Genomic DNA, 24695 nt, shown 5'->3' with positions numbered 1-24695 from the left:
AGAACGGGTCTCTCTTAGCCCTATTCTAGGGTTATGAGGTAAAGGAAAAGGTAGGTTTGCCTGCCTCATTCTTTGAGCCAGAAGTCACAGATACCCCCTGAGAAGCATTTCCAGATAATGAGGCTTGCTAAAATCTTTTATTTTGTTCTCAAGGGAACTGAACAACCTAATGTTGTTGGGCACTTGCCACGGTGTTTCTGGTGAAACAGAGCAATCTCAACAGAATACCAACATCGGATAAAGTCATTCTGTGACCAGGATAAAGTGACAACAAGCAAGATCATTTTTATAATCTTACCTAAACACAGGGAAAAAAAAATCATTGTGCCATCTACAGGACATTCCTTCCAACAAAGATTATTGTCGCTCTTTCCTCTAGGCCTAAAAAACAATGCTGATGCTACCCCCTCTATCATCTAGACTTCTTACAATTGAAGAGAAAGATAGCCTGGGCGTTGTGGCACATGCCTGGAATCCCAGGGACTTTGGCGGCTGAAGCAGAAGGATGCCAAGTTCCAGGTCAGCCCAGGCAACTTAGTGAGACCCTGTTTCAAAATGAAAAATAAAAAGGTCTGGGGATGTTGCTCAGTGGTAAAGCACCCCTCTCTTCAATCCCCAGTACTGAAAGAAAAATAAGTATATGCATATACATGAAAGAAAATCTAAACATGCAACTTGAAACTTCACAGAAACTCACCTTTCGCTAGCATTGCCCACCCCAAAGAAGTGACCCATGACGTTCTTTCCTTTTTTCCTAGTCCATTTTCGTTCTTAATTTTTTCAAGAGTCGTATATCTGCCTCCTTAAGTGTCCTTCTTTATTCTCAGTTCTTTGATGAAACTCATTTTATTATTCAAAAAGGTAAAGTTCCTAGTCCCTCATCCCATCGCAGATGACAAACACCTCTACATCTCCAACCCTTTTTCTCACATTCTTCAGGCTCGTTTTTCTCTGGGCACTTTCCAAACCTAAATCCACTCTGTGACCAAGTTGTGGAGGCTGGAGCCAACCCTCCTTCTAAACCAGCCTTTGTCTTCAGCCCTGCGCAATCGGTCCTGGTCTGTAGCCCTCCCTCATCAGTCACACATATCCAATCCGAGCACTGGGCCTTTGGCATTCCTTATCCAATCTTCTCGCGTACCCCAGTCCACGCCCCCACCCCGCCCCCTAACTCGGGTCCCTGGCCTCGTGGCCCGATTCCGGAGCCGGGCGGATCTCGCAGCCAATCTGTACCTTCAGTCCAGACCCCGGAGCCAATCCCGGGCCACATCCAGGCCCGCCTCCGGCCCGCCCCCGCTCTCCCGGTAGCTCCGCAACCTCCACCCCCCATCTTGAGCAATCCGGAGACTCTAGTGCGGGATCCGCCAACCTCGCAGCCAATCCGGGACCCGAGTTTATCCCTCCTGCCTCCTCCCTGACGTTCAAATCGTTTCCAATATCCCTCACTCCGCTGCGGGATTGGAGCCCGGGGAAGCAAGGTAAGTGTGCTGGATGCGGCCACGCGGTGCACGGTGGCGTGGCGGTACCGGCTTGCAGAGGGCAGTGTAGGAGCTGGATGTCCATCTGACTTGAACTCGCCCTGTAGAACTGAGGCACCAGCGGGCGACTGGACCCTGGGCCCGGATTTGGCTGACTGCCAGGGCGGCCTCAGAGGGTCCGCCCTGGGATTAACCCTTTTCTCTAGAGAAGGAATAATGCCAAGATGAGTGACCTCGCAGTGTGGGTACCCCTGGACCCAGCCAACGTCTTGAACCTTTTACCCTTGATTTTGCCATTCGGGCATTTGGAAAAGCAGTCTGGAAGTACAACACTGACTCCAATTCATTCTTAACCGAATTCTAAAATTTTGAAAAGGGAAACAAAGGCCGTTAACTTGCTACATAAGTGAATCTTAGTGAAATCCAGAGTTTTTAAAGGAGAAAAGCAGACGACCAATCTTGTTGCTTCTGGGGTCCGAACAGTTCTAGAGTTCTGAACCTCTGACTATTGCAAAAACACCTGCCTCCCACCCGCGGACTCCTAGGCTAAGAGAGAATTGGGACATCTTGCTCACTGTTTAGATAATTTTACCTAATGTCTAAAACCTGATGCTTGCTAACTTTCACCAGTCAGTCATGCTTTTTACCTTTGGAGAACTTCATAATTATACGAATCCCACTTCATATAACAGCATTTCAGCAATTTCTGCATGATGCCCCTTAAATCTGTGCCAATTAGCTTTAAATTAAAGTCCAACTCTTGCTCTAATGACACGGCTTTGAGACTTCTTTCCACTGTACTTCCCCAGCCAGCACCTTGTTCAACCTCTGCAGCACCTTGGTCACCCTCTGTCGCAATCAGTAAGCCTTATAAGCATTTTAGAAGCAGACTAACAGGTAGAGCATGAAGTAAAAACAATCTCTCTTGGCCAGACTTTTGTTAACATTCTGTACTGTGCTTTAACACTAGTCCTTTCTGCGGTTGCCTCTTGTTACTATTCCTTGAGGTTGTAGTTAGCCTGAACATTCTGGACTTGGTCAAATTAACTAAGTTTCTTCCTTCCTACCCCATATGCAGTTATAATGTCATAATGTGAATTTAAATCCGGAGCATTAACAACTTTTTTCAAATTCATTTTGATTGTTTGCCTCTTTGAGCTTTGGATCTGCACCAGCAGTTCACCAGCCTTTTCAGCTTCAGATCACCTCCAAATCTACACCTTCTGCCTTTAAACAGTCTATTCCAGTGATAATAAATTGACTGTTTGACTTTTCTATTGACCATGTGTATTCGAAGGTGCAGTTTACCTTATGTACAATACATCATAGTAAGGTTGACTAGATTAGAACAAATAAATAAATAAAATAAATTTTTTAAAAAAGATTGACTCGATCACTCTGATTCACATTTGCCTTGTTTTCTTCATAGAATATTGTTTTGGGGGAGAAACTAGAAAAATGAACTGAAAATATTACTAAGAATTAGACGTCAGATGCCTTTTGATTTTTTTTCTGACTTTTGATGACATTCAAATTTGTTTATTTTGCTTATTGGAGACTAGATAGATAGCAAAATAAGCTAATATATTATATGTATATATATATATATATATATATATATATATATATATATATGTACACATGCACATATGTGTGTATGTATATATACATATTATATATATCACATATATATGTATGTGTGTGTATGTGTGTGTGTATATATATATATATATATATATATATATATATATATATATTTAGTATAAAAGTATAGCCTATAAAATATAGTAGAAATGCTGGAAAGTGTTGAGGGCCAATTTGAGACTGATGACCATATGAATTTGTGGTGTAACCAGAAAATCTATCCATGAGGTTTTCTTCAGCAGTCCACAGCTGAATGGATTATGGGAAAACAGACACTGGTTGAGTTCAAACAGTGCTAGGTTTTTACAAACATGAACGAAAACCAAAAGGACTTAGAGCATTATCAAGAGCCCTGTTAATGTGGAGAAATTGTCATGTAAACTGAGAAATAAAGGAAGGTGAGGCTGATTGGAAAAAAGGAGAGGAAACTTCCTGAAGATGTTGGTGATAGTGAAGAATACTGAAAGTTGGAATAATTAGGCAAGTTGAAGGATGAGTAGTTTATGGTTGTTATGGTTTAGATGTGAGGTATCCCCCAAAAGCTCACATGAAACAATGCAAGAAGGTGTAGAGAATAAATGATTGGGTTATGAGAGCCTTACCCCAGTCAGTGAATCAATCCCCTCATAGGGATTAACTGAGTGGTAACTGAAGGCAGGTAGGGTGTGGCTGGAGGAGGTGAGCATTGGGGGGGCATGGCTTTGGGGTATTTATTTTGTATCTGGCGAGTAGAGTCTCTCTCTCTCTCTCTCTCTCTCTCTCTCTCTCTCTCTGATATCTGATCATCATGTGAGCTGCTTCCTTCTACCATACTCTTCTGCCATGATGTTCAGCCTAACCTAGAACCCGGAGGAATGCAGCCAGCTGCTTTGGACTGAGATCTCTGAAATTTTGAGCCACAAAATAAACTTTTCCTCCCCTAAAATTGTCCTAGTCACAGCAGCAAAAAGGCTGACTAAAACAATGGTTGAGGAGAAAAATACTTCAATTAATTATTTTAAAATTAAATGTATTGGGGTGGCAAGGTACAGAGTATGGTTGTAGGAACGAGTGACCAAAGTGGAACAGAGGACAAGACCAACAGACAAGGGGAGTGTCAGTTGTTTAATGGGTCATCTCTGAAGGCATTAGAATTACCTAGAATAATCACAGTTCTTGGGGTTGAGAAGAAAACGGTTGCTTAAAGACATCTCCTAATGAATGATAGGAAGTTATCAGCAGGTCAGGAGATAACATTAGTGAAGCCATCCAGAGAATGGTGTCAATGGCCAAACAGCAGGAAAGAGGTAGTTGACTATGGTTAATATGAATGTTTTATAAAATTGAAAATTGCTAAGAGTAGACTTTAGGTATTCTTGTTATAAAGAACTAGTAAGTTCTTGTTTAATGGGTCATCTCTGAAGGCATTAGAATTAATAGTGAGATAATGAGAAAGAAAAAAAGTACATAGAGCCTATAAAAAGGCAATGCTGAGAACATTGGTGTTTTGGGGAAACAATAAAATTCGAGTTAAAGCAAAGAGGTGGAATACTCTAAGAACAAAAATACAATTGAATATGCTGATTATGGTTCAGCTGTTCCAAATATACAGTGAAAGGTTTGGAAAGTGAAAGAAAATGAAGAGACAGATCAGTTAAGCAAGGGGTACATCAGATTATGGAGGTGATGTGCTGTAGAAGAGTAAGGGAGAGGGATGCAGGGTTTTGGCTTTGAAATTTCTAGATTAAAACAGATAGATGGAGTGGCAACTTCCTAAGATGGTTACTGAGACCTGTAGGTTCAAGGGCATGGTGCACCCTACCTGGGGGGAAATCTCATCTTTTGAGCAGCAGCCTGAACCCACAGGTGACCAACCAGTGTGACTTAACAGTATCTTCTGAGATTACCTTTGAGCCAGGGATTCATTGATTGATCTGTTTGGGGGAAAAAATAGATAAATAACATCAGTGAGGTAGAAGATTGATTTATTTAGCTATTTTGAAGAGGGGAAAAGAATATGAAAAACAGACATCAGGTTCAGCAAGTCAGCGACTTGTGCAGGGACAGAAACATTTTTTTTAGAGAAAGAGAGAGAATTTTTTAGTTTTTGGTGGACACAACATCTTTATGTGGTGTTGAGGATCGAACCCAGCACTCCGCTCATGCCAGGTGAGCATGTTACCGCTTGAGCCACATCCCCAGCCCAAGACAGAAACCTTTTTTGAATAGAAGTTGTCCCAATAATCTCAGTCCTTTTCTCTCCTTTGTTTATCTCAAGAAGTTAAAACATTTTTCTCTCATTTTTCTACTTGCAAGAAAATATTTTGTTTATACTTTGTTTAAATACCAAAGAAATCAGGCTGAACTCAGATGGGAATTTATTTGCTGAAAAAAATTATTGTCCTAAAATTAATCTTATACTGATGATTGTTCAACATAGTTCCTGTTTTTTTTGGTAATATCTTTCCTTAAAGCTAACTGTACAGTCTAGTCCAATTAATATCTTTTTCCATGCCTGTAATCCCAGATTCTCTGGAGGCTGAGGTAAGAGGATGTAAATTCAAGACCACTCTTGACAATTTAGCAAGAACCTGTCTCAAAATTAGTTTCGTTTTCTTTTGGTACCAGAGATTGAAGCCAGGAGCACTTTTCTACTGAGCCACATTCCCAGCCCTTTTTATTTTTTATTTTAAGACAGAGTCTCACTAAATTGCTGAGGCTAACTTTGAACTTGCAATTCTCCTGTCTCAGCATCCCAAGTGGCTTGGCACCATGGTGCCTAGCTCAAACTACAATTTTAAAAGGGCTGGGGATGTAGCTCAGTGGTACAGCACTTGTCTAGCATGTACCACACACACACACATACACAAAATATTTTTAACTTTTTTCCAAACAGCTAGTGTCACAAGAATAATCATGTCTAGATTCATGAAACCTTGCCTTAGTCTTGAAGGACATAAAATGTAATAGGCAACTGTTTACAAAAAGGTAATATTTCAAAAAGAATTTTCTCATAAATAGCTACATTATATCATTGATTTTCAATGTAATTTCACAGGTTAATTTAATCATCCAGCAATTATTTAGTTGAATGCATAGTGTGATACATAATAAAGTGGTGAATTTTTTTTTTTTTTTTTTTTTTGTACCCGGGATTGAACCCAAGGGCACTTAGCCACTGAGCCAAATCCCAGCCAGTGTTATTTAAAGACTGGATCTTGCTAAGTTGCTCAGGCTGGCTTTGAACTTGCAATCCTCCTGCCTCAGCCTCCCTCCCCCTCTGCTGGATTATAGGTATGAGCCACCATGTCCTACTCCACAGTGGTGAATTTAACACACCAGGTCCTTCCTGATGGATTTAGTTTATGTTCTAAATTGGTCAGTGAGTAAATAAGTAACCAGCCAAACAGTAAATGCTCTACAGAGAATTATTAATATGCTTGTGTAACACAAAATAGCTGAGAGGCTATGACAGGTTACATGGGCAGAGAAGACCTTTTTAGCAGCAATCTTTTTTTTGTTGTTGTTGTTGTTGTTCAAAACATTACAAAGCTCATGACATATCGTCTTTCATACATTTGATTCAAGTGGGTTATGAACTCCCATTTTTACCCCAAATACAAGTTGCCGAATCACATCGGTTACACATCCACATTTTTACATAATGCTATATTAGTGACTGTTGTATTCTGCTACCTTTCCTATCCCCTACTATCCCCCCTCCCCTTCCCTCTCATCTTCCCTCTCTTTTTAAGTTGAGATTTTATTGATGAGAGCAGGATTTTAGATTCTTTTTTTTTTTTTTTTTGATGGTGGTAGGGATTGCACCTAGAGCTTCATACATAGTAAGCACATACTGTGCCACTGAGCTACACCCTCCATTTTTAAGAAACTTCTACTATATTATTTTACACAGCTCAAGCTTCTGTACCCTTAGCTTCAGTGGGCCCTTTGAGTCCACAGATTATATCCCCTTTTGTAAGGTTTGATTAACTATGAGAAATAGAGGAATGTCATCCACTGGCACAGCAGTCTAATATACTTGAGAGAATAATCTCTGAGTAAAATCTTTTTTCCATCCCCCATATGAGGATTTCAGCCAGGGATGTGCTCCATCATCAGCCCAGCCTTTTTTTCTTTTTTCTTTCTTTCTTTATTTTTTTTTTTTTTGGAGAAAGGGTCTTGCTAAATTGTCCAAGCTGGCCTTGAATTTGATCCTTCTGCCTCAGCCTCTCAACTAGCTGGGATTACAGTGTGTGCCACCATGCCAGCATTTTTTTTAAAATTTTTTTTTAGATGCTGATGGGCCTTTATTTTGTTCATTTATTTATGTGCAGTGCTAAGAATCGAATGCAGTGCTTCACACATGTTAGGCAAGAACTTTACCATTGAGCCACAACCCCAGCTTCACACCAGCTTTTTTGATAGTTAGTATGAAGTGGTCCTGCATAAGACCCTTTCCTTCATAACCTCCAAGCTTTATTTACTTGTTTTTTTGTTAAGGTTGACACAAACTCCATTTTAACTATGATAATTTGCTCATTTCTTTCGAAATACAGATTTGCATAAGAATAAAGTTATAGAATGATTCTAGTGATGAGAGGTTACATCACAGAAAGTTCAAAGGGAAACAATCATGGTAGTTCAGTTATCAGAAATGGCTATTTATGGGTTGGGGTTGTGGCTCAGTGGTAGAGCGCTTGCCTAGCATGTGTGAGGCACTGGGTTCAATTCTCAGCTCCACATATGAAAAAAAAGTAAAAGTTCATTAACATCTAAAATTTTTTTTTTAAATGACTATTTATATTTCCCATAAGTCTGTGTGGTCTATTAGCTAGCAAGGTGTCTAACAATGATGTAACTATCCTGTATTTACTGCCTCTTTCAATTTTCTTTTCTCCTGTAGCATGTTTTTGGCCCAGAGGAGACTCTGCTCCCTTGGCAGTAGAACAGAATTTCTAAAGACCATTTATTCTTCAAAACTCCTTGGATTCTCTACTTCTGCTGTAGGTATCACTTATCACAGACTGACAAACTATTGTACATATTCTGCAATCTCAAAAAAGATACAGTTTCTTGGGTAATTTTTGAAGTGTTATCATGGAAAATGAAACCAATCCAGAATGTGGGTCAGACCACATGATTTATAGCTGAGCCAATTTCTTCTATAAGTCAGTGGGAACAAGCAGGAGGGGGTGTTTAGAGGGACTGCTCTGGATGAGAAGTGATTTATGAACCATAACCACCAAATACAATGTGTGGACCTCATTTAGGAACTTGACACTTTCTACCCATGTGTTGTCAAATGAGAATATTTTTTAAAAAAATTTGTTTAAAGATCTGAATTGCTTTAATTTTGATTCTAGAATTGGGCAGCATTTCATTTCATGGATTAAGTTTTCCAGTGGGCCTAGGAGAACAAGTTAGTTATAAAGACAGAAAAGGGCTGAAGAAAGCAGGATCAAGAAAGGAAGAAATTAGATTGGTCATTTCAAGGTTACTTTCCTAGCAATGCAGGTTACCAGTGTGTGCGTGGGGTGGGGGCGCAGTTAAGGTAGAGGAACTTCATTATTATGCCAATGGAAACTGGCTTGTTTGGGGAATTTGGCTTTAATCACTAATCCTGATGCTAAACAGCTTAGTTTCAGCTTGGTCTTTAGAGCAACCCACATGTGCCTCCATGCTGATTTTTAGCTTTTTCTCTTGGGACAGTTAGTCCAAAACAATGGTCTCCTGAATTTTTTTTTTTTTTTTTAAGATTTTTTTCCTGCAATTTTTATGTAACAATTTTAAATTGCCTCTTTATAAAATCTTTTTAAAGAAAATCAGAGGACTGTAAATGTGGACTGGTTATGAAATGATGCCAAAAAGTTATTGTTAATTAGGTGTTAATTACATTGCAGTGATATTTTTTAAAATGTCATTATTTTTCAGAGATACATGCCAAGTATGTAGGGTTAGGATGAGTTACGGTCCAGGATTTTCTTTAAAATTACTCAGCAATCAAAGAAGAGAAAAGGGGAAAAGATACACAAGTTAGACAAAGTCTTGATAATTATTGAATCCAGGTTATGTGTATAGGAGTATTTTATATTATATTGAGTTGTATCAAATTGACATTTTGTAAAAAAAAAAAATAATAATAATAATAATAGAATATTAGAAATACTATGTTCCACCTAATTTTTATCTCTACTTTTATATACATTTAAAATAAATTTTCATTAAAAAAAATCATTAACTGCTACATGTAAAACTATGAACTGTCTCATAAGCATCTTGCTCTTCCCCTCCTCTTTAGTGACAGCATAGCTACCTTGATTCAGGTCAGTGCTCTCATACATAGAAGCTGGTTAAAACCATGGAAGAGGGTGTGCCCACCCAAGGTGATCATAGGAAGCTAGGGACTAAGAAGTGTGCATGTGTAACAGTGCACTTATAATTCATGGAACTTTGTTAGACTACACATGCCCAGGATCCATCCTGAGATATGTAAGTTTGGAGGGTTTTTGAAAATAAAATCTTTCCAGGTGATTCTGATGTCCATCCTCAGCAAGAATCACTGACAATGCATTATTCCAACTTGCAGATTATTTGAGATACAATTCAACCCTTTCCAAACCCAGCAATAGAATGGTTGGGTTATGCAGTGCCTTTATGTTTAATTTTTAAGTAACTGATAACCCTTTTCTAATATGGTAGTACCTTCTTAAGGATCTCATCAAAAAAAGTCCCTGCATTTTTTTCAGAGGATTTGCATCTAAAATAATCACATATATAAAGAGAGAAATAACTATTCTTCCCATTCATCAGCAAATGGTCAGTGTTAGCAAGAGTAAAGCTGTGTGTGGTGTCCCACACCTGAAATCCCTACTGCTAAGGAAACTAGGCCCCAGCATTGCAAGTTCAAGGCCACCCTGGGCAATTTACAAGACACCCATCTCAAAATAAAGAGTTTTCAGAACCAGCCAGACGGTTTACTGTAAACTCATCTTCACTAGAAATTTCTTTTTATCCACACCTTCCTGAATCATTAAAAATTTACTAAGAAGATTACCTCTGAAGAGGAAATAGAATGTGGAATGGACTATACTTTTCTGTTTTATTTGCTCTTTACATGAAAACATCTTATTCTGTAATTTTAAGTAAATATTGTTTTTAATACAAAAGAGAAAAATACTGCTATGTAGCAAGAACGGAAAACAAGAGGAACCTAGACGAAAAACCACTCTCAATCCCCTATTTTAGCACATAGGTATTAAGGCCTAGAAATTCGAAAATAGAGCTGGGTGGTGGGGTGGGGTGGAGGTATTGGAACCTGGCTATGATGCCAGCTACTCAGGAAACTGGCAGGGGGAAAAAGCTTGAGCCCAAGAGTTTGAAGCCAGCTTGGGCAACATGGACCCTGTATCTTTAAAAAAAGAAAGAAAGCAAGAAAAAAATGGTAATATAAAATGTATATTATCCTCTGATACCAGAAGGCCAGAAACATGTATTAATCAGTATATGACAGATAGACAAGAAAGAAAGGAAGCAAGGGAGATTCAGAAAATTAGTTTGATAAATATTTGGAGGATGTTGTCAGCCAATTACTAATAGAGATTAGAAAACTTAAATGGGCTGAAAATTGCCATCTGAATGACTAAGCCTTACCTGAAGATCATTCCAATAGAGGGTGTGTTGTTGCTGGTGAGCTCTCCAACTATATATGGGATTTTCTGGGAAGTACTGAAAGGGTGTGGGGGAACTTTGTACTTTGCACTCAATTTTGCTGTGAACCTAAAACTGCTCAAAAAAAAAAAAAAAAAGGCTTGGATTTTTTTAAAGGGACTTTAAAATTTTAAATGCCCATCAGAGAAGCACAAAAGTAACATTTCTTTTGTAGCAACTGAGACACTTTTCTTTCTCCTGCAGTCCATCCTTCCCTAAAGAAATCAACCTCTTTTTTTTTTTTTTTTTTGGATGTGGAAACAGTATCTGTTGCAGATGCAGCCCATAGGCAGATTGCTTGTACTCTTTTGTTTACAGTTAATCATCTTATTTGTGTCTACAAGGATCTTCATCTCTTATTGGACATTAGCTTTTAGTATATGTTATATACAAACAGCTACTTTTCCATTTACAGACTTGCCTCATTTAATCACCACGGTACTTACATGGGACATTCATTTTCTTTTTTAACAAATGAGGAGGAAATTGGATTTCAGAGAAGACATATATCCTGCCTACTTTGCACACTAGCAGTTTTGATGTCTCATTGGAACCAAGATCTATCTGGCTTCAGAGCTCTGTGCACTAAATAACCTTGGGGATTTTCATTTGAACGGAAGCATAAATTATAGGGCACAGAGCATGACGTGTCTGTGAGGAACTGCACATGCCTGCCCCAGGTCCAGGTTTACCTGTCTTCCTGGTAGAGTGCCCAGCAAAACTTAACCTCTCCCTCTCTCTCAAATCCGCATTTCCAGGAATTGTCCTGATTGGTTTCACTTGACTCTGCCCAACCCTAATGCAATTAGCTATGTCTGAGGACAGGAAGATTGCAGAGTCTAGACAGACAAAGGGCCCGCCCTGTGGTGAGGGCCATATTCAAACACTCTTTTAAGATCTTTCCTTGGACCTAATTTTTAAAGGGAATCAATCTAATTTTTTATTCTTGGCTTACCTAACCCCACATTTTCTGGTATTCCATTTATATATTTACCCATGCTATCAGCTTGGAAGTTCCAAGAAAGGCTTGTTTCTGGTTAGCCTGTTTCTCTGTACTATTAAAAGACGATTTTCAGAAAAAGTCAAATCATGATTCATGCAAATATAAAAGTGGACATTCTTTAAAGGTATTTATTTTACTTAAATCATATGAGGAAAACAGACAGACATTTGGATGCGTTCAAAGGAAAACTCAAAAAGCACACAGGTATTTTGAGATAAAGGAAATGAATTTTTTCTTTAATATTTTTTTAATTGTCAGTGGTCCTTTATTTTATTTATTTATATGTGGTGCTGAGAATCGAACCCAGTGCCTCACGCATGCTAGGCAAGCACTCTACCACTGAGCCACAACCCCAGCCCCAAAATTTTTTAGTATTTATTTTTTTTTTTTTTTAGTTTTCGGCGGACACAACATCTTTGCTGAGGATCGAACCCAGGCCGCACGTATGCCAGGCGAGCGTGCTACAGCTTGAGCCACATTCCCAGCCCAGAAATGAATTTCAAACAAAGGCGAACTGGTTTTTCCACAGAGCTGACAGAAAGGTCAATCAAAGCAACAGAACCAGAATTTTGCCTATCAGTCACCTTCAATTTTAAAAAGTGCAAAATACTCAAAAGTAAATTCCAGTCCTGCTAGAATTAGCCCTATAAGGGTATATAGTATTGATACCAGGTATGGTTCTGAGAAGGTCTCTTCAAGGGGACAGTGACCTCACCTAGATCCAGGTGGGTTCTTGACTTACTCTGCTGAGAGGAATTTCAGAAAGTGTAAAAGCTTAGCAAAAGCAAGGATGTACTACAAGACTGCAAAGCTAAGGTCTACATACCCCTAAGGCAGGTGGAGACCCTCCTGCCTCCCAGAGAAGACCAGTGACCCAACTAGGGTTGAGCTCTCCGACTATATATGGGATTTTCTGGGAAGTGCACTTTTCCAGGCAAGCTTTTGTGAGAATCAAATCCCTTGTCAATCATTTGATATTTGGGGTTCGGAATGTTTCTTTCTAATTAAACAGTCTAGCCATAAATTAGTTGTGATCACATTGTGTAGGTCTTCGAATTTCATGACATTTAAATGGATTATGGTTTTGTTGACCTGGTCCAAGAATACATTTTCTGGAGGTTTTATATGTTTGGCTAAAGAGACAAGCATGGCTGGTCATGCTCAGAGAAATCTGGGTCTCCATCTACTAAGGGTTTCTTTTCTGTCCTCAAGCCCACCTATCTCAGTATGGCCAGTGCATGGTTTTTCGCTGAAGTATTCATTTTTTCCTATAGTATATTACATCTTAGAAGGAGTCCAAATTCCTTCCCTTTCACTCATTTAAATGTTCAGTCAAGGAATGTTGAATACCTACAATATATCATGTACAAAAGAAAGCAACTAAATATGTGTTGCTTAAAAGTTGCAGTTTAAATACGCACACCTTTAAGTCCTTTATAATTGGCTTTTTCCTTTTATGTCTTTAAAGTCATCTTGCCCTGCCTTGCATTTCAACTTCGGTTAATTTCAGTTCTTTTGACTACTACAGGAACATTCTGCTATTTCACTATGCCATCTAGTGGCCAAAGAAAGTAATTTGTCTGTTTGGATTTTGTTTTGTTGTTTTATATGTAGTCATACCTTGGAAAGCAACTTAAATTTGGGAGATAATTTTGCTAGTGCCTGCTTGCTTGAGGAGCATTTGTCCAGAGGAATAAGAGGGCATGGTTTTGAAACATCATGGCAACTCTTATCTCAGCTTTATCAAGGTACAATAAACTACATCTGTTTAGAATTACAACTTGATAATCATTTGGGTGGATGGATATAACATGGAATCGCTATTGCAATAAACATAGGGAGTATTTCCACTGACCTTAAAAGTTTTCCCATGTTCCTTTGCAGTTCATCTCTCACACTGCTGATTTGCTCTTTATCACCATAGATTAGTTTGTACTTCTTTTGTCTTTTATATAAACATAAAGTATGTAATATACACTTTTGCTTATGATTTTCATGATTTTGAAATTCACTTCTGATGTACTGTATCAGTAGTTCCTTCCTTTTTATTGTTGGGTGTTATACGAATATAACATCACTTGCTTTTCTGTTCACCTGTTGATGAGTCTTTGAGTACCTCCAGGTTTTGGCTTTTCTGAATAGAACTATTGTGAACATTTGTGTACAACCCATTATATGGACATAGGTTTTCATTCTCTTCAATAATTATCTAATAATGGAATGGCTGGGGTGTGGTAGATGTATGTTTAATTTTTTAATAACTGCCAAACCATTTCCTAAAGTAGTTGTGCTATTTTCTATTCTCAGCAGGCTATAAGGAGTGCCAACTGCCCTACACCCTGGCAGCACTTGGTATCTGTGGCAATTCTTCTGGGTATCTTGTGCCATCTCACTGATTTTAATTTGCATTACCCTGATGACTAACAATATAGAGCATCCTTTAATATGATTTTTGGCCAGTATTATATCTTCAGTGAAGAGGATGTCAAATTTTCTGCTCATTTTAGATTGGACTGTCTTCTCACTAAGTTATAAAAGTTGTTTGTATATTCTGTATGAAAGTCTCTTGTAAGATATATAATTATGTGATTGTAAATATTTTCTCCCATTCTGGGACTCAACTGAAAAAAATATCTTTGAGCCCATTAAATGATATCTTACTAAGTTTTTTTTTGTTGTTGTTGTTGTTTTGTTTTTTTCTTTTTGTACCAAGGATTGAACCTGTGTGGGGCAGAGGTTGGAGTTCACCACTAAGCCACATCCCAGCCCTTTTCATTTTTTTTATTTTGAGACAGGGTCTTATTGAGTTGCTTAGGGCCTCAATTATTTACTGAGGCTGGCTTTGAACTTTCAATCCTTCTGCCTCAGCCTCCAGAGCCACTGGGATTACAGGCATGTACCATTATACCCTGTTTGATAGATTTTTTTTTAAGTGAAGCAATAATGGTAACTTTTTAAAAAAATTGTTCAACTCTCAGTCCCTCTGGAATAGTAAAGTGGGGAATGCAACTGCTTCATCTATTATGAGGAAAAGTAAACAGAAAGTGTATAAAACAGACATGCAACAAAGCCCCATAGTGCTCAAGCTCCTGGTCACGGTTTCACATTCATCTCTGAGTCTGACCACATCTCTGCTCTTCCCATGTAACATGAGCTTTCTAATAAAGCCATTTCTTTCATAAGCTGTTCCAGATTGAGTTTCTGACTTATGCAAAGAGATCTGATTAGTGTAGTGTGAGCTTCAAAGAAATGGATGTGCACTGTTTCTTCCCCTGCCTTCAGGTAGTCACAGTGCTCACCTGAGAAGTCACAGAATCTCATGGAAACGTGAGCAGCCAACACAGTTATGCTGCACAAAAGAAACACAAAGTAGGAAACGTAGGAAAGAGTATACCAAAGTTACTTTTTAAAATTGATATGCTTTTTAAACCAAAAAAGATATTTAGGAAGTGATGTAAATGCTAAGGATGAAGAATACTAAGTGTCACTATGGTTGTTAAAACATCAAAATATTCATACATATCCATTATGTATACCTTGTTGTTTGTATTGTGGCCTTTTCTTGTCCTCCTTATCATTACTAGTTGCTATTGAGGGGGGAAGTGGTGCTGTGGCTTTGATCTCTTTGGATAAAGATTTGATTTATAACTCATATAGATATTAATAACCTTGATTTCTCCAGCTTCAGTCCAGCATTTGAGAAGTTTTTTTCCAGCACCTCTCCCATCCTATATACCTTCTTCAGGTCTTATGAACGTAGTCCTCAAAATATGTACAGTTTAAACTTAGGTGTACTAGGCTCTCAGAATCATGGGTAATTTTTTTTTTTCATTTTTCTAGCACCTTTACAGAAAACAATTTAAAGCTTTTCCTTACCTTTGCCAATTTTGCCACCTAGTGGAGAATCTCTAAAACTGCATTTTCAGCCTCAAGTTAATAAAAGTCATATTAAGGTCCTAGGATGCACTGGCAGTTTGTGTTAATAATATAGCAGTGTGGTCTATAACCATGCCAGGCCTGTAATCCCTCTGACAGCAAAAGTTACTTCACCGGGTTTTCTGGGTCCAAAAATGATACAAGGCTTACAGATGTCCCTTATGTCCGTAGGATTCACACCTACTTATCCGTTGGGTTCCAGGTTCAATTTAATTTCCTGAAACTGGGTCTACTCTAGCAAATAGTTCTCAGCCAGTGAGCATTTGCCTCTACTGCTGAATCTTGGTGTCTTTGAACTTTGCAAGTTGTCTTGTAGACTTTCACCAGTGAATTAATTTCCCCGGGATGTTTTCAAGTACCACAAACTAAGTGATTTAAACATCAGAAATTTATTCCTTTACAGTTTTGGAGGCTGAAAGCCAAAGATCAAAGGTTAAGCAGAGTCAGTTCTTCCCAAGGGCTGCGAGGAAGAATCTGTTCGACGTCTTTCCTGTCTTCTGGGCATTTCGTAGCAGTCTTTGGTATTCCTTGGTTTGTCAGAAGCATCACCCCACCCCTGCCTTTGCCTCACCTAAGTTTCTTAGGGTGAGTACCTGAATCCAGGCTTCTGCCATAAAGATACCAGCCACAGTGGCTGAGCACCCGCCTCATGACCTCATCTCAACTAACTGCATCTTCAGTGAGCCTGTTTCTAGACCAGGCCACATTTTGAGGTACTGGGAATTAAAGAAATTGAAGGGGAAACTGTCCAACCTGTGATAGACACCTATCTCTTATACCTCCAGACTTCATTCTTGTCTTGGGTTTTTAAAATTATTTGCTTCTTTTTCCTCTCTGTAGCTTTGACATGAGATCTCTTTGGAAAATAAAATAGGAGTTGAAATGATGTATACATATCAAGCAGAAACTTTTTAAGAGGTTTTGTCCTCAAAATGGGTTGTATTCCAGATAGAGGCTATTTCACAACCGTGTCTCGGAACAACAGTGACAAGGAATAGCAGCAGCTGAATTTCAGTGGATATCTAGTGTGAACAAGGAAGCAATCTTTGAGATTTTAAGCTATCAAGACTTTGGAGTCATTTGTTACTGCAGCATAAATTAACTTAAGCTGACTGACAAAAGAACTACCTAACTAAACTTGAATGACACCATATATTCAACTAACTTGAGTGATATTTTTTCATACTTATCAAATATATGTTGAATACATGACCTAGATATAGTAGCACCTGTTGGACACTGTGATGAGATTGTAAGGGGACGTATAGATGAGAATGGTGGGAACATGAGGTTAAGAGAATAATCCTATAAAATGATCCCACATGCTGACCACCACATGCTTTCTTAGCCAAAAAGCAATCTGCCTGCAGCCCCACACAGAAAAGGAAAGGGTAGGTCACATTCCTCAGCAAACTAAGGCAGGGGCAAAGGTCAGGCAGTCAGTATAGGATCCAAAGAGGCTGATGACTGATTATCAAAGAGAAAACCATGGATTACTAACAATTAACCTCTGTGCTCCTGCTCCTTCCTATCTTCAGACACATACATGGCGAAAAAAAGAGAAGACAATAATTAAAAGGAGGTGGGTTCCTAGGATGTGTAAGAGAGACAGGCCACTCCCTCCCACGGACACCCAGCTCTGGTGGCCCTTTTCTTCAGAGAAGTCTGTCTCTGTCCCTTTTTAAAATAAAACTTGCTTTCTACACTTGCATCGGCATTTCTCAGAATTTTAATCTTCAACACCTGGGAACAAGGACCAGTTCCAGATCTCCAATGCATTGATATCAATGTCAATCTGGTGAGGTCACAGCCCAGATATCTGTTTAAATACCAATCTAGGTGTTGTCACAGAATTATTTTTTAGAAGAGATTAACATTCAAGTGGGGGGGAGGCAGAATACCCATAATGTGAGGAGCCTCATTCAGCCCAAGGCCTTAGAAGAAAAGAGACAACCCCCACCTGCTCTCTGGGAAAGAGAATTCTGCCTTCAGACTCAACTTGAGCTGCATCCTCACCATCCCGAGTACCCACCTGGGGCCTACACTGCAGATTTCAGACTTGTCAGCCCATACATTTTACTGGTTCTATTTCTCTAGAGAACCCTGACTGATACTGACACACATCAGTGAACAAGTTGTTCTAACAGTCTTAAGGGCAGATATAAATAAGCAGAAAATTATAATATGTAAAAAAAAAAAATGCTGGAAATTACTCAATTTAATGGGAACACATGGGAGGGGCATGTGCTCCTGACTTGGGGAATCTGAGAAGGATTTGCAGGAAACAAAGATTAACTTGAGACTGAAGGTGGCAGGAGGAAGTAGGAGTTTGCCAACTGCAGGGACAGGAAAGTGGGGACAGGGATTGGCTTGAGTAGGAAACCTGCCTTCTCAGCAGAGGCATTATTGCCCTTAAGGAAATGGGTGCTTTGCAGGGAGAATAAATTTTAGTTGTGACAGTGTTTTGTAGCCATCCAAAGCTCAACCCTATCTGACAAGATTTTATTCCTTAAGATTTACTTAGGTGAAGGGAAGATGATTAGGAAATTTATTGCAAAAATGCTGTCAATCATTATTTATACTCACCAGCTTGTGAACAGTGAACTCAAAGTTAATGAGTCTCCTTAGGGGAGCAAGGGTGAAAAAGGTTGAGAAACACTGGTAGAGAATGACATTTGGGGCAGAGGAAAGATAACATGCAGAAGGGAGAAAATATAGACTATGAAATAGAGGGGCTTAGACGTGGAGTTGGGAAGGAGAGAGAGGCAGGGGTAGCTGACAGAGGAAAGACTTGCCTAGATACAAATGTTAAAGAAAATTAAATCTGAAAGTGCCTTTTGAGTTCAATTATCAAAATTGTACTTAGTGTCTAAATTATCTATTTGAATCTACTTTGTGTTTGCAGTCACATTCTGAATGAATCATTAAGTTCTCGACATTGTTTCAGAGATAGCAAAGGGCATTTGTTAAAATATCTTTTTCTCTCTATCATGCTGGGACTCTTTAGTTATATAATTAGAGTCTCCAGAGTAGCATCCTGTTCAGCTGGGACTTCATCGTAATCTATTCTAGAAGACCCTGTAACCTCTGGAGAATTTGTGTGTGATTTACTTCACTGGAGGATCAAAGATTAAAAATGGGAGACTGAGCAAGGTATTTTTTAGTCCCATTATTGGGACTAGAATGAGAACAATGGTCTATTTAATAACCATTATCATTATCTCCCTCCCTGATTGAATTAAAATTGCTTTAATATTCTATTATAAAATTCTTTGGAAAGATGCTGTCAATCATTCTTTTATATCTACCAGCTTGTTAACAATGAACTCAAAGCTAATTTGTTACTTTTGAGAGATAGCATAAACTTAATTTTAGAATTTAAAGAACTAAAAAAGGCATGCTGTATGATAATTATAATTCCTAATATTTTTCTACCATAGCTTTAGCTCGCTTGGCATGAGTAGACCTGAACTAAATTACCAATATACTTTTAAGAGGCAACAGCATCCCAATAATATTTTTAGGCGTTCTTATGTAAAAGAGAGGTAGAAGTTGACAGTTCTGAGTACAGAACTGGAGTCAGGGCATGGGTTCAAATCCTGGGCTGAACTATTTGAATGTGAATGTTACTGCTTCTGGCTTGGGCAGATGTGAAAAGTTGTGTGAACTTTATCCTCCCTGTGCCTCCTGCTCCTCATATGTAAATGTGCTCATAATGAAAGGGCAGATGTGAATATTAACCAAGATAATTATGTGAAGCATGAGATCTGTGCCTGGTGCACATGCAGTACTTAATGTTAACTGTTATTAAGTTGGAAGCCTTTATTGAGTAGTTTGAGACCACTTGTTGAGTGCTTCCTGGATGACAAACAGTTCCTGTCTTGTGGAACTCTTGGTGTATCCTATGAAAAACAATCTGTTGCCTCAAAATACTTTTTAAATGGGTTGGTTTTTGTTTTTGTTTTTTACTGCTAAGGATTTAACCCAGGAACAATTTACCACTGAGATACATTCCCAGCCATTTTATTTTTTTATTTTGAGACAGGGTCTTGCTAAGTTGCTTAGGGCCTTAGTAAGTTGCTAAGGCTGTTCTTAAACTTGTGATACTCAACTTTCTGAGTCACTGGGATGATAGGTATGTGCCACTGTGCCCAGCTAAACTCTCTTTTTTTTTTTAAGAAGTATTGTTCTCTTTAATGCATTTCAGGCCTTTAAAGTGATTAACTTTTTAGACTAGGATGATATTTTCTCTTTAGAGTAGGATGATTGTAGGTACTAAAAGCACTCTAGAATGTAGGTAGGAGATGAAATGTTCAGCATCTTGGGTTGTGTTCTAGAACTCTCTGTGGTGGTACTATTAACACAGAGACAATACAGAAAAGGAAGAGTAACACATGATTCACTGACCTCAAATTTTGATTAAAAAAGTAAAAGATCCTTTCAATGTTTATGCCTTTCAGAAAATGTCTCTGAAATTCAAAAATGCAAAAAGAATTGAAGGACTTGACCGTAATGTATGGTGAGTATCTTAGAATAAACAATAGTAATTTGATGAGATTTTCTAGGGTGTTTTTTTTTTTTTAATTATTTGAGGATTTTTACCTACATCCATAGTTGAAAATTGAAGTCATTCATTTGATTCATTCATCAGATAGAAATGAAAGGAAGTTAGCCATCCATGCCTTAATGTGTTCATCTAGCAAATGAAGCAAGCTCTGCTAGGCACTAGGCACAGGGCACTAAAAAAAACTAATTTAATGGATGCTCTCATCGAACTTTCCTTCTAAACCATGAACTTTTCTTATTCATTCTCTCTCTCTCCCTCTCCCTCTCCCTCCCTCCCTCTCCCCCCCCTCCCTGCTTTTGAAATAGGGTCTCATTCACTAAGTTGCTGAGGCTGGCCTCAAACTTGGATGCTCTTGCCTCAGCCTCCTGAGTTACTGGAATTTCAGGCATGTGACACTGCACCCAGAATTAGTTCTGTTTGCTAACAATTGATAACCTAGCAGCAGTTAGGAATGGTTGAGGGAAAAAAAAAAAAAAAGAAAGAAACACCTACACACACACACACACACACACACACACGTATTTGTGTTTATATGTGTGTATTTAAAATATGGGAATCATGGAGTTGGGGTCTGTAAATGAACATTAAGTTCATTAATTCAGCCAACATTTTATTAGGTAAACTCAGTTTGTGGGTGATAAAATTGTTGTATGAAACTTGAAATTTGAGTGCCTAAATTTAAGTCTTACTGTTTTAATCTTAGGATTGAATTTACCAGATTGGCTGCTGATCCCTCTGTCGTGAATCTTGGCCAAGGCCTTCCAGATATCTCCCCTCCTTCATATGTAAAAGAAGAGCTATCAAAGGTCGCTTTGATTGATAGCCTGAATCAGTACACACGGGGCTTTGTAAGTGCATCGGGACCCTAAAGGCATATGTTTTGTATTGTGCCGTAGGTGTGTGGACTTCTGTCATGTATGTGTTGTTGGCTTTCTGGGATCCCCTGTCCCAGACCAGGGCCCACAGATACTTTTCCCCTTTGCCTTTATCTCCTAGGAAAGTCCTTTTAGTCTGGGCCTTTATTTTTCTACTTTCCAAATCTGTATATTAGGGCAACAACAGAAGGAAGACTATTTCATATATATATATATTTTATATTTATATTTATATATATTTATATAATATTTCATATATATATTTTCATATATATATTTCATATATATATATATATATATATATATATATATATATATATATTTAGTTGTTGATGGACTTTTATTTTATTCATTTATTTATATGTGATGCTGAGAAGTGAACCCAGTGCCTCACACATGTGAGGTAAGTGCCCTACCACTGAGCCACAACCTCAGCCTGGGAGAATATTTCCTTGAAGTGTGTGTGTGTGTGTGTGTTTTAATGTCATTAACATTCATGCACCCTCACCTTTGACCTCAATATCCTATTTCTAATTGGTTACTTTCTTCCTCTCTATCCTCCCTTTTCTTCATTCTTCTGTGGTAAAATGCCTGGAATTTCCACATTTTCTAGATTAAAAGGAACCTCTGAACTATAGCTTCTTATCTGTTGTGCTAAAAGCAGTAGAGTCACACAGCTGGACATTTGTTTTTGCCTTTTATGACAGTGTAGAAATGGGGAAAGACAAGTTATGGAGGAAGTCATTCTGTGTCTTGTCTCTACTCGTCTAGCTATGTCACAGGGTTGAGAGGGTGGGATCCCTGCTCCCCGTAGATCCTCCTCAGACCTGCTCCACATACCTCCTCCCCAGCCACATTCAACTTCATGATGAACATCTAGAGGTGAGGTGAACAGCCGTAGAGAAAATCAGTTAAACTGGAAGATGGTTCTTTGAAAAGATCAATAAGTGTGGTTTTTAAATAAATAAATAAGTGTGGTTTTTACCTAGATTCATCAATTTAAAAAGTGCCTTATGAGGAATGAAAAAAGGGATTCAAATATTTAAAAAATGATAAGGAGATGGAAATGCTAATTACCCTTTGATCTTTGTACATTGTATACTTGTATCAAATTATCACACTGTTCCTTGTAATTGTGTATAATAATTACCACGTTAATTAAAAAGAAAATTTTAAATAAGGGTATTTCTACATGCCTCAGACTTTGTACATTTATAATGCTTTCTTTCTTGCTTATGAAAGTGGTTATTGCCAAGTGAAGTAGCGCATGCCTGTGATCCCAGCAGCTCAGGAGGCTGAGGCAGGGGGTTGTGAGTTCAAAGCCAGCCTTAGCAACTTAGCAAGGCACTAAACAACTCGGTAAGACCCTGTCTCTAAGTAAAATACAAAAAAGGACTGGGATGTGACTCAGTGGCTAAGTGCCCCTGAGTTCAATAAGGAAGGGAAAGAAAGAAAAGAAAGAGGAGGGCTGGGGATATAGCTCAGTTGGTAGAGTGCTTGCCTTACATGTCCTGGGTTCAATCCCCAGCACCACACACACAAAAAGAAAGAAAGTGGTTATTATTGATAACTCCTGCTGTTTTGGTTTTTGTTTTGGTTTGGTTTTTGGTACTGGGGATTGAGCCCAGGGGCACTTAAACACTGAGCCACATCACCAGCCCTCTTTTGTATTTTATTTAGAGCAGGGTCTCACTGAGTTGCTTAGCACCTTTCTAAGTTGCTGAGGCTGGCTTTGAATTCCCAATTCTCCTGCCTCAGCCTCCTGAGCTGCTGGGATTATAGGTGTGTGCCACCTCAACTGGCAACTCCTGCTGTCTTGACAATCAATATGAGTAATACTCTGTTTTCCTCCTAACATTTGCTATCACATCAACAGTAGTGTGAATGTCTTTACCACAAGTAATTAGGTTCCTTAATCAAATTCAAGGTTTTTTCTTATTTTGTAATCTCACAGGGTCATCCGCCACTTGTGAAAGCTCTGTCCTGCCTATATGAAAAGTTTTATCAAAAAGAAATCAATCCAAATAAAGAAATCCTTGTGACAGTAGGAGCATATGGGTCTCTTTTTAATGCCATTCAAGGGTTAATTGATGAAGGAGATGAAGTAAGTATATCAACATTGTAATACTGTATTAATCATTATCTTTTGTCCCACCTTTGAATCTTTTACTTACTCTGCATTCTCTTCTATTTTAAATTACTTTTAAAGTCTAATGCACACATAGTGAAGTTCACGTTATCCTGGATGTGGAGCTGGATAAATTTCCCCATAACTACAACCTAGAGAAAGATAACCTGCATTCTCAGCAGCCCAGAAACTTCTTCCTGCCCCTTCTTAGTCTGTATTCTCCTGGAGAATCTTCTATCACAACAGGTTCACTCTGGCTCCTCTTTTATTTAGCATAAATAGAATTATACAGCATGTACTCCAGTCTGTCTTCTCTTGTTTATAGTTATATCTGAGAGATTCATCCATTTTATTGCTTTAGTTTTTTTTTTTTTCTTATTTTTATAACCTACTTAGATAAGAGTGGGTGGAAAAGGCTAGCAATGATGAGGGAAAAGAATCCTTTGTTATTATTGTTAAAAATGACCTTTAATCTGAACTCATTCAGCAAGTATTTGGTCATCTTTTTTGTGCTCAGAATCATGGTCGCAGTGCAGTATGAAGATAAATAAATCAGTATGTTCTAGTGCTTTCTGCCATTAGTACCATGATGCAAGATCAACATGGGGCCACCTGTCATAGCCATCTCCCACTGCCTCCCTGGTGTTCTTCTAATATTCCTTGCTTTCATGTTTCTTGACCTCTTTCATGTATTCAGAAATTACCGAGAATCTCCTGTGTGTTAGGCACTGTGAGAAAGAACATTTTAAAAGACAGTTTTTACCTAAAAGGGATTCACTATGTGTAGAGGAGACAGATTTGAAAATAGATTAAGAGGAATGCTGTGTTAGTCAGTGGTGGAGAATGTATAATTCATAGTAGTGACAAAAGGGAGAAGCCATCAACCCGGGTAATAAAGATCTAGAACACTCCACAGTAGCATTGCGTAAGCTGGTCTGAAGTATGAATATTTATTCTGCTCTATATTGTTAACTTTCTTTGAACTCTTATAGCTCTTCATCATAGCACCTTTATACAAGATACCACTCTCTATCTTGAATTGTTATTTTGCAACTGAAATTCTCTCCACTAAGCCAGACAATGTGATACTTAAAGAAACAAGTTGAGGACCGCAGTCACACTCTCATATACTGTTGAGAGCCACAGCCGAAGGGGCCCCAGCAAACTTCCAGCTGCCGGCCGATGATTGGCTCACAGCGGCCCCAGCAACATCTAGCTGATTGGCTCCTCTGTGGTGATGCTCATTGGAGATGCTCATTGAGCTGTTTCCCCGCCCTTTCAGACTGCCAGCTGATGATATACACAATCTCTTTTAACCTATAATGTAATGGAAAGTCTCATCTCATGTCTTGATGCTGTTGATCCTTGGTTGCTT

At 38.6% G+C, this 24695-nt stretch overlaps 1 protein-coding gene across 7 annotated transcripts in view; it reads left to right on the top strand.

Moving 5' to 3' along the window:
- Window positions 1–1251: 1251 nt before the first annotated feature.
- The window catches only part of Kyat3 (kynurenine aminotransferase 3), a 48726-nt gene continuing 25282 nt past the window's right edge, over window positions 1252–24695 (top strand). The window contains exons 1-5 of one of the 7 annotated variants that reach the window (XM_071618014.1): window positions 1252–1478; window positions 8008–8107; window positions 20211–20269; window positions 21021–21165; window positions 23147–23296. In XM_071618014.1, coding sequence (XP_071474115.1) covers window positions 8009–8107; window positions 20211–20269; window positions 21021–21165; window positions 23147–23296 — 453 coding nt within the window. In that variant the 5' untranslated portion in view covers window positions 1252–1478; window position 8008. Of the gene's footprint in view, window positions 1479–8007; window positions 8108–16153; window positions 16336–20208; window positions 20270–21020; window positions 21166–22014; window positions 22075–23146; window positions 23297–24695 lie in introns of those variants that run through there. The other 6 variants (XM_027935273.2, XM_027935276.2, XM_071618015.1 and 3 more) reach the window with 6 other exon arrangements.

Source organism: Marmota flaviventris, chromosome 10 (genome assembly GCF_047511675.1).
Source record: "Marmota flaviventris isolate mMarFla1 chromosome 10, mMarFla1.hap1, whole genome shotgun sequence".
Classification (NCBI taxonomy): Eukaryota; Metazoa; Chordata; class Mammalia; order Rodentia; family Sciuridae; genus Marmota; species Marmota flaviventris.
The sequence above is the reverse complement of the archived record's forward strand: the minus strand, read 5'-3'. Positions and strand labels throughout refer to the sequence as shown.